This window comes from Seriola lalandi, unplaced genomic scaffold (genome assembly GCF_002814215.2).
Source record: "Seriola lalandi dorsalis isolate HSWRI2012SDOR001 ecotype SW California unplaced genomic scaffold, Sedor1 jcf7180002054045, whole genome shotgun sequence".
NCBI classification, from domain to species: Eukaryota; Metazoa; Chordata; class Actinopteri; order Carangiformes; family Carangidae; genus Seriola; species Seriola lalandi.
Window position 1 is genome coordinate 377,407 of NW_019524598.1, and position 10,491 is coordinate 387,897.

The 10,491-nt window shown below is 41.3% G+C and overlaps 1 protein-coding gene across 2 annotated transcripts in view; it reads left to right on the top strand.

Moving 5' to 3' along the window:
* The window catches only part of rftn1b (raftlin, lipid raft linker 1b), a 98,273-nt gene that overhangs the window by 49,068 nt on the left and 38,714 nt on the right, over window positions 1-10,491 (top strand). For both annotated transcript variants that reach the window (XM_023402960.2, XM_087173121.1), the window contains exon 4: window positions 5,231-5,339. In XM_023402960.2, coding sequence (XP_023258728.1) covers window positions 5,231-5,339 — 109 coding nt within the window. The remainder of the gene's footprint in view (window positions 1-5,230; window positions 5,340-10,491) is intronic.

The window sequence follows — 10,491 nt, forward strand, 5'->3', positions numbered from 1 at the left end:
GGGGGGGGTTACAGTGAATGAGATTTGAAAGCAACCATTCATCTGTCCCTCTAAAACGAACTGCTTTTTTCGCAACTGTACAGAAAACAAAACCAAAGTCAGGGAAGAGGAGCTGACTGGTGTACAGCAGCTGTAAAGACGTCTTTATGCAACATGCACAGTACGGACACGATCCCAGTCACGTCTCTATAGTATTAGTGAAAGGCTCAGCCAACAAGGCACTTTACACGGAGGGGGTGACGCTGCAGGAGTCCTACTCGCAATCAGGAACTACACAGAGGTTGTGTACATACAGCGCTCTGTCATTCGCAAATGTTAAGACACTGTCACCTGACTGACACAGCTGGTTAAGTTGGTTATAACTTTAGAAACCTTTGATGGCAATTTGTCACCGTGTTACAACCCTGCGGCGGGAAAGAAGAAGAAGAAGTAGAAAAAAAAACTGCAACGCAGACAAAATAGATTGGACCGTTTGAAAATTTAAAATGTCAACTGTCAAATTTCTCAGTGTTCAATTTGGTTGCGATGGAATAGGGTTACAGTTCAGCAGGCAATGTCTGATGGGATGTATTCATCATTATTGGGTAATTGCAAGGAGCTCCCGTGTGCTCAGGCAGAGAAGGAGAGGGATTGAAAGAGGAGAGATGGGTTGAGAGGGAGGAGAAGGGTGTAGAGCGTGAGAGAGAGAGAGAGAGAGAGAGAGAGATGGAGAAAGAGGAAAATAAAGAGGTAACGACTAAAAACCATTAGAGGGGATATGCTCTGGTGAAATTATTCAGGAATGTGTGAAAATGTGACATTAGAAGAGGTGTACTGTATCATTAAAGCTGCACAGTGACAGAGTGCTAAACATGGGCTCGGATGCTCCCTGACTGTGTCGTCATAGCAATTGATGAGAAGTGCGAGATGGAGGTGGGTGAGAGGTCTGACATGACTTTGTTTGTGATGCAAAAGGAACAGGAGTGAATTAACATTTTCACTATCAAGCGTATACACTGTGGAAACGGATGAGTTGAGTGAGAGAAAAGCTTTTATCATGCACAGTGAGTGCAGTTCACCTCCTCTCAAGATTCCCTGAAACAGCTGATATTAAATAATGATTTAAAACGTTTCACTGGATGAATGCTTCGTTACTCTCAGACAATCATTACTTTAAACAGTATATAACCTGATCAGACTTCTTCTATCACATACATCTAGTCTCGCATGTGAAATATGGTCCTGTGCATAAGAAGCTGTTTTTCCCAAGTAAAAGCATCAGTCTTCATGAGTGAATTGCAAGTGAATCAACAGTTAATCAGGTCTCTGAATAGTGATGAAAATGACATGATATTTGAACAATTAGTTAATTGTGCTTCGGCCTCACGTGCGACCTCTAGATGCTAATGTTGGTCAGTTATTCTGGTCTTCTTGATTTAGACAGAAATATCTCAACAACTACAGACTGGCTAGTGAGCAATTTTTGTAGAGATGTTCATGATCTCCAGGATTCAGTTTACTGATCCCTCAGTAAATCCCTGACTTTTGATCTCGTGCAATTGTCGTTATCAAACCAAAATTGTTTTTTCCTAAACTAAGAGCATGTTATGATTCTCATTTTTAGCATGTTACATTTACACTTACTGATTTGGGTTCAGTTTTTTGCCCAAGGACACTTCGGCACGTGGACAGCAGCAGCTGTGGATCTAATCGCCAATGCTGTGATCAGTGGACAACCTGCTGTACCAACTGAGCCACAGCTGCAGCCACCATGTTAGTATGCTAACGTTAGCATGTAGTTAAAAGCATGTTGTGCTGAAATACAGTATCATGGGGCCCCTAGCGTGACTGTAGACTCCTAGTCTTGTTTATTTTCCTGCAGTTTTAACATGAATGTTTTTGTTTTAAACTTTCCAGTAACTCAAGTTCTTGTTTTTGTGACTTAAGCCTGACTCAGAGTCCGAGTCGTCTACAGCTCCGGTAGTTAGTATGAGCGAGTGAGCAGACAAGAGTGCACCCTAAACAAACCAAAGAATCAAGTGTTTATTGCCACAAATGGTTCCAAGTTATAATAAAGAAAGAAGGTGAACAATTTCTTTAACAAATCAAATTGAGATGAGACAAACAAAACAAAAGACATTTTTTGCAGTTTGTTGTCCCCTTAAAAAACAGTATAATATATCGTCACAATCTCTTTTCATACCTCAGTGAACACACTGCAATTGGAATCACATTTACAAATGATGTGGCACCACGCTGCTAAAACAAATCCCAAAGGAAGCCATTAACAGGTAATACGCAATTAGTTACCATGTGAACGTTCAGCTCCAGGGGGAGCGATTACTCCAACACAAGATGTTCCGCGGCGAAACAAAGCATGTGACCCATCTGTGGGCAGACAAGAGGAGAGGGAGCTTAGCAGGTGTACTCACCCAGGAGGGAACTCCAGGTAGGTGGGCGGGCGAGCAGGCGGGCATTTGACACCCGTCTAACCACACGAGGCCTCGGAGGTTGACAGCCAGCGCTGCACACTGCATGAAAAGTCACCGTTTCACACAGAGAAGATGGACTGCAGGTGCTGCAGCTGCTATTTTTAACCCGATGCCTCCATCCAGGACTCAACACACTGTTTGAATTGTTGTTCCCAACCTACCCCCCCCCCCCCTCGACGCTCTCCCTCCCTCTCTGACGCTCTGCCTGCAGAAGTCTCCTTTCTACCCAAAGAGTTATTCGCCATTTAAAAAGAAGAGACACTTTCTCTTTGCAAAATATATTGATAGCACAAAATGAAATCAAATTATAGTCCTTAAGTGCCAGTTCTTGATTTAAAAGTGTCTCTCAGAAGGACTGAATCATTTTTATTATATTTCTAGATGATGAACTGAGATTTCTGTCATGAAAAAAAAAGGCTGTTCATTTTATTATCCTCTGAAGTTGCCTTTTAATTTGCAGCACACAAGAGCAACTACAGACCTCAGTATAGTATTACCGAACCATATTACATAAGGTAGTGCAAGTACAATCATTTATAATGCGAGAAAGGAAATGACGCTCAAAAGAAGGGGCGATGGCTCCCAGCGCACCGTAATGAATGTTTCACAGAGCGTGTGAAGTTTGTACTTATCGAGTCGGTCGGCCCAGTTTCTGCTCTGCTGTGTGCTGCGTCTGTGATATACGCAAAGCGACGGGTGTTAGTGACAGTAGAGTAGATGTGTGGTGAGTGTGGGTTTTTTTTTTTCTGTGAATGGACTGACATGAGTCAGGGCCATTACTCGTGCTGCGGAGACTATAAGACTTGTCCCGGGTTTAAAGTAAATCTTTCAACGACTTTTTCAAACTGTGTGATTCTGATTCATGTGGGGAAAATAGTGTTTTCACTCCAGCAGAGTCAGGTTAGTCAGACAGTAAAATGATGTAAAAGAAAAATATGGGCACATTATGACTCAGAAGAAAGGTGAAGAATCTTAAAGAAGAAGCTTAAAGAAGCTTATTTTGCTCTCGGCGTCCCTGTGATTATACAGTAGAAGTGTCTTTTGTGCCGACAAACTCAAGCAGTTTGGGCAAACTTTAAAGGTTCACTCAAGGGTTTTTGAGACTAGACTTTATTAGTGAAAGCCTGTGTGACAAACGAGGGGCTTAAAGTTTGAAGGATTGGTGTTTACCAGGCAGTAAGGGCCTAATGAAAGAGGCTGTTGAGTTGCATCATGGGAAGTGCAGGGTCCAGTGTCTTTGTAGTGTGACTCATTCTAAGATCTAAAAGTCAGGATATCTCAGCCCGTGTCGCTCTGATTTTAACCATTTCATCTTTAAATCTGTCTGTTGCAAGCTGCCTAACTTCACAGAAGTACAATCCTAAACAGCTGGAGTGTCACTTTAATTAGCAGTTTTCATGGAAACGTCAACAATAACTCATATGAAGGTAAAAAGAATGTAGTCAGTCTTCTTGACAGCGTTTTTCCAATACTATAACGTAAAATGAGTCAAATAGGGAAATACATTTATTCACTTTCTTGCCGAGAGTTAAATGAAAAGATTGACTTTCATGTCTGTATGCTAAATATGATAATAACAGCCTACAGCTGATTAGCTTAGCTTAACACAAAGACTGGAAAAAGGGGGGAAAAGCCAAGGTCTGTCCATGGGTTAAAAGAAAAAAACAAGTCCAGCTACCAGCTCCTCTAAAGCTTAAGCATTAACACACTATATGTTGTTTGTTTAACCTGTACAAAAACCAAAATGTAAAAAAACTAAAGTTGTGCTTTATGTACCTTGGATCGGCGCATATTTCCCAAAAACTATTCCTTTAAGCTGCTGTTTTGTTACCAATTTCTCAAACGTTGTTCATAGTCGATACATGAATTGTTCAATCTGCATCCAGTGGTGAAAAAATCACTGTGATAATGCATTAGGGAACAAACACACACACACACACGCAAAGAGGCAGTGACATGAATGTGTACTCAGAGTGAGTCTTCGCGTGGACTGAGAAGCTGCAAGAACAGACCATCATGCACGCATGCATCTTTTACCCTCTGTCACATCAGGGGTCCGTGTAAAGTCAGCGCTCAAACAGAGCACACACACACACACACACACACACACACACACGCAGCCTTGCACACAAACACACATGTGCCTACTGTAGCTTGCACACTGAGGAAAAAGGTGTGTGAGGCTTCTTCGCCTTGTCAACAGGATGAGGAGCAGGGAGATGGAAGCCGGGGCGTTAGTCTCCTCGGGGCTAGCTCTGGGATTTCCTCCAGAGGACAGAATAGGAAAATACAGCACCATATAAATAGATTCTCCCCGCTCAAAATACCGATGGCCTCAACGGGGAGGACTGATGGGGGGTGTGTGCAAGACGAGATTTGCATTGAATTTTGTGCTCTCTGTGCTCCCTGTGTGTTTGCTTTCATCCATGTGGATCTTTGTCAGACTTAAGTGTTTTATTGTATTTTTCTCCTGCCTCCCACAGGGCAACAATAACATTAACAAAGCTTCTAGATGCCGTGTAATTTGTTGATAGTGGGATATTTTTGCATTATAAATTTGATGCCTGGTCCAATGAATGGCACCCTGTTTGTGGATGTTTTATGATTATAATTTCAGGATTTTAGGCCATTTGTGAATGTGTGTTTGCCTGTGTGTGAATGCATGGGTACCCTCATGTATCCTCAGTGTTTGTCCAGCAGGCTGGCTGGCTGAAAGGCTGAAACTCATTGTCCTGTCTCCCCCACTGTGGTTCCTGCAGGGTGGAGAGGAGCCAGCCGGTCTGCCCACCGTACAAACTGCAGCTGGAAGAGTGTCTGTCTGCCGAGCAGGTGCCCACCCCAGAGCTCATCCAGGGCTACGTCAAGAAGGTAGGGCTGCTTTACAAATGCCAAGCTGAAGGTTTTGTCAGTTTGTGCCCAGCTGGAAGGAGAGGATGCAGCAGGGAGGAAGGAAGGGGGGAGGGATGAATGAGTGAGAAATAAGCAAAGTAAATGGCTCAATGTATATTCTAACATCGAATACTGAGTGAGAACATCCAAAGCAGTCCATGTCCTCAGTCCAGAATATAAACTTAGTGTGCTACCAAACTGAAATCACTTTGTTCAGCGAGTCACGCTGTCTGAAGGTTCAGAGAAGACAAGGTTTGTATGTTTTTAGTGAATCAGCCACATGGCTAAACCTGCTAGCACACTGCTGTCAGGCTGAAGGGTTTTAATAGCAGCTTGTCACAGAATGCTTGGAGCACAGTTGTCAGTGTAGTCCATCATGTTGGAGGAGTGACAATAAAAAGGATTTTTTAACAAACTTGCCACTTTAAAAGATAATAAAGAAAACATAGGGGTGGTGACAAAGTGTGTGTATTTCAGGAGATGTCAGGTATAAATTAGTGGCAACTTCACAACTTTGATTTTTGTTACTACTCCTCTGTTATGAGCTGTGTTGACAGGCTGCCACTGCTGCATGTTCTGATCAATTAGTCCCTGTCTGTTTATGAACACAGGGTGGGCCAACGGTTTAACAAGGAGGGACTCGCATGCACTGACACGCACACACCGCTGTCCCGGATACAAAACCAAAGAACAGAGAAGCTCAGATTACAACACTCTTACAGAAAACAGTTGTTTGCTGCTATGTTAGTGTTTAAAATCTTGTTTACAGAACCTTTAAATAAATCATAGTTTTGTCATGCCAGAGATCCTGCAGTTCAATCCCAAATTTGTCAGATTTGTTTTAAACTAGCAGCAGTTTATCAGTTACATCAATCAAATTCAGACGGGGCAGCAGGAGGCAGTGGACGGATCGGTAGTAGGAGAAGTGTTCGGATTAGAGGTCTTCAAGTGTCTTCACCAGATCCAAAACAGAGCTGGGGAAAAGGCAGTCAGACCTGACTGACATAATTAGACCCAATTCTAAAATTTCCAAAATGTGATCAACTCGGGAGACCCAAATAGAGAGCTATCACCAGCAGCATGATGCACCAATAATGAGCAGAAACACATGTAATTTCTACCTGCACTTCACAGTTCACACTCTCCCTCTCACCTCTAAAGAACACATTTTTCCCCTGCCATAATTTTAACACAATGTGAGGTAATAGCGGGTCCACTTGGAGCCATTTGAGTATTATACATATTAACACAGAGACACCAGACCCTCAGCAATACAGCAGGACCCCACCTGACCTGATTATACTAAATGTAATTTGGACCTGACCTTACTTCGGTCCTGAGTCAGGTCTTGAATATTAGGAATGGAGTGGACACGTGAAAATCCTTAATTACAGTGAGAGTAGTAATATAGCAGTGCTAAAATATTCTATTATGAGAAAACGTGTGGACGTGTTAGCAGCAAAATGTATAAGTGAAATATTCATTACACAGAATGGCCTATTTCAGTGTTAAATTGCTGATGCGTTAAGGTTGAACAGCATTGTAATGTCGTAGCTGATCCAGATGGAACTATAGCATGCATTATATTTTACAAGATTATTATATGAGATTTTGCATTAAAAAAAAAAAAAATCTGTCTTCAGAGTAACGTGCAGCAGCTAAATGGCTGTAGTTGAGTGAAAAGTACAATAGTTCCCTCTGAAATACAGTGAAGAAGACGCGAAACGTCGCACAAAATGAAAGTGAACAATTTCAAATTTTCCACCTCAGTTGGACCAAGCTAGATCATTCATATAACTGTATATTGGGTTGTTATTTTCAGCCCCATAATCTCCTTCAAATCTGTAATAGCTCTCAAAATCTGTGTCACAGACATCAGAGTATGAAAGAGTGTTCTTCAGGGTTCATATAGAATTATATATTTGCATGGTTTCACATTTTCACAAGACAATATTGTTCATTTGCAGTACTTCCAAGTTGGTGAATGTATGTGTGTGATATACTAAAAGCCGTATTTCCCAGATGGTTCAAAGCTAATGTTAATTAACAAACCAAATAACACAGCATATCTGTACTTTCCATAGAGGAGATGAAAGCAGCTAACAGAAGCCACAGATGTGAAATCACATTCCCTGATCTGATAATGAATTGGCTCTGTAACCTATGTCACTGTTATGATGCACCGCTGCAGAAAGCCTGTTTTTGAAATGCCACTTCAGATGAAATGCAGGAACACACCTTCCTCTCTTGTCTCTGGTTCTGCTGCATCATCATGATTCAACGCTCCTGCCTAATCTGTATATTACCGACCGCCTTTGAAGCCTCGCTCCCGAACCTTTCTGTACATTTTGCCCTTCGATTAGTCATGCAACCGCAGTCCTGTAGGACCTCATTACTGCTGGTTATCATTTTAATCTACTGAGCTGCTACAGGCCTGCTGGAGGAGGAGGAGGAGGAGGAGGAGGAGGAGGAGGAGGCATTGCTGGAAATCTATTAAAAGGAAAGTGGACATGGATGAGTGGTGGAGGAGTGAGCAGAGAAGTCCATTCCCTTCAGCCTCTCTCTTGGTTTCTGTTTTTCTCTGTCTTCGACTCCTTTTTTCTTTTTTTTTGGTCTCATTTTCTTTTCTTTATCTTCCCCACCGTCTCGATCTCTGTCGTTATCCCTCTGCCTCTCTTTCTGTCATCTCTTCTCTCCCTCTCTCTGCCTTGCTTAATCTCTCTCTCCGGGGTTTTCATCTTGACCTTCAGGCACCTTCTCCCGGTGCCACTTTAATAACTTACGGGGGGAAATAGGAAATGTAGTCTCAAGTCAAAATTGAAATGGGTTTTTCACTGCAGGCTGTTGATATTCTGGTGGCAGAATAAGGGAAGCAGCTTCCAGAATATTTTTCATTAAGTTTGTGCTCTGCATCATTTTGGCTAATGAAGAGAAATTATGTGATGCAAAGTTTCCTTTTTGACCTCGAAACCTCATTTTCTTGACCCGAGGTGGTTCCTTCTGAGCCGGAGCAACCCGTGAGTTCATTTAGATTGAAAAGTTCAGAAGAATGCTAATTTTTGATTTTATCCTCCATTTATTCGACTGTTCCCAGTTGTGTGTATGGGACATTGCTGTTGAAGGGCTGCAACCAAGAATTATTCTCATTTTCAGCAAACCCCCTTGATATCCACTTTTCTTCTTAAATTCCCTTTATCTTTAAGGTTATTAAAACTTGTCTTGTTCCACACGGTCTGACAGTATATGTAATATCTGTATCCTCTTGTTCCGCCTTTAAATCAAAGTTATACATTGTCTATACTGAGGGAATTACTCCAACTCAAGTTTTTATGCCTGAATTATGCCATCAAATAGAAATATACAGGATGACTTGTGCATCATTCGGCATCCTAGCAGTGTTGCTCTAGGGATGGCAATGTTGGTTAACCACTTTGGTCCAGAGCGAACAATCTCAACAACAATTAGATGGATTGCCGTGATATCTTGTACACACATTTGTGTTACCTGGAGGATGAATCCTAATGACTTGAGTGAGCTCCTGATTTTTCTTCTAATGTCACCATGAGGTTGACTATTGGAATGAATGCCTTGAAATTTGTTGCACACATTTATGTCCCCCCGAGGATTAACTTTATTAACTTTGGTGACTTTTCATCTAATGCAATCATCAGGACAGATAATTATATTTAAGTTTTATACCCAAATACCTGCAAAACTAATGACTTTCCCATCATCCTCGGGCGTACTATCTTTTTAGTGCTAATTAACTAATGTTAGCACGTTCAACTAAAATGTTTGACATGGTAAACATTAACTCCTAAACATCAGCATGCTCCTGTGTGTACCAAATTTCAAATTAATCAGTCTTTACAGGAAAGTATTCATAGTGCAGCGCAGAAAAAAGCTTAAACGAGAAGTTATGTTTACTCATTACATTAACTCATTCAGCAGACACTTTTATCCAAAGCAACTTAGATGTGAGGGACATCACTACAGCTTCAGTGCAGTGGGAGAACTTGGTGTAAGTACTAAGTATTACATAGATTTAATAAGTAGCAAGGAGATCAAGTAAGTAGCACCGAAAGTAGTTGGGCCCAACACAGAGATATATATTGCAAAGAGGAGGGGTCCCAGTACTGATCCCTGGGGCACTCCTGAGATGTCGGGGCAAAAGGGAGTTTTAGATAACATCTGCTGGAGCTTTAAGTACAGCCTCTGACACATTTCCTCAAGATTCAGCCAGAGATATTTGTGTTATCTTTGGACATTCAATTTTGCAATGACACAAAGGAGAGAAAAGCAGAAAATTCTCAAATTTAAGAAGGTATAACAACAATATTGCTCAATAAATGACTTAACAGTTATTAAAATTGCTGTCCATTATTTTTCAGTTTTAAATAATTAAGCAACTAATTATTACCCCACCAGACTCTCATGTCTCAAACAATAACCTACAACTCATCTGAAAGAGATTTTAAATTATTTGTGATTATACAGCAAAAATGTAGCTTAATTTGGACATATTTGGTGATTTACTCTATTTGTTTTCACTCATATTTGTTGTTTGTGCAGTGTGCAGTCACAACATTTGTCACCATGTAGGCCTTTTGGCAAGTTGTTTGGAAAAAGAAATCAAACCTGAATGGCTCTAATGTGTCATACAAGGGATTTATAATAATGATAATAATAATGACAATAATGGTTCTAAAAATACTTTCTATCATTACAGCCGACCATTTGAATCCTCTGTGCTATCAACTGCAACAGCATTAGACAGTCGCAGCCATTCATCTCTCTCTCTCTCTCTCTCTCTCTCTCTCTCTCTCTCTCTCTCTCTCTCTCTCTCTGACTGCCTGCATTACCATTAAATGAGATACAACACTTGCATTCTTTTATCTCTGCAATTCCATTTCAACATATTGGTATGGGGAATATGATGTGGAAGCACCCTGAGTGCGTTCACTGATATTAAACAATGTGGCTGGAAACAATGTGACTGTTTTCCAATTTAATTTCATAGTGAATAACCTGCAATTTGATTTGATTTTTATTCTCTTCCCTCACTGTGGCTGGAGATAGAGACGGGCGCCGCCTTGGCTTGTGGGTGGGGCGGGGATGGTCTGCGGAGGGG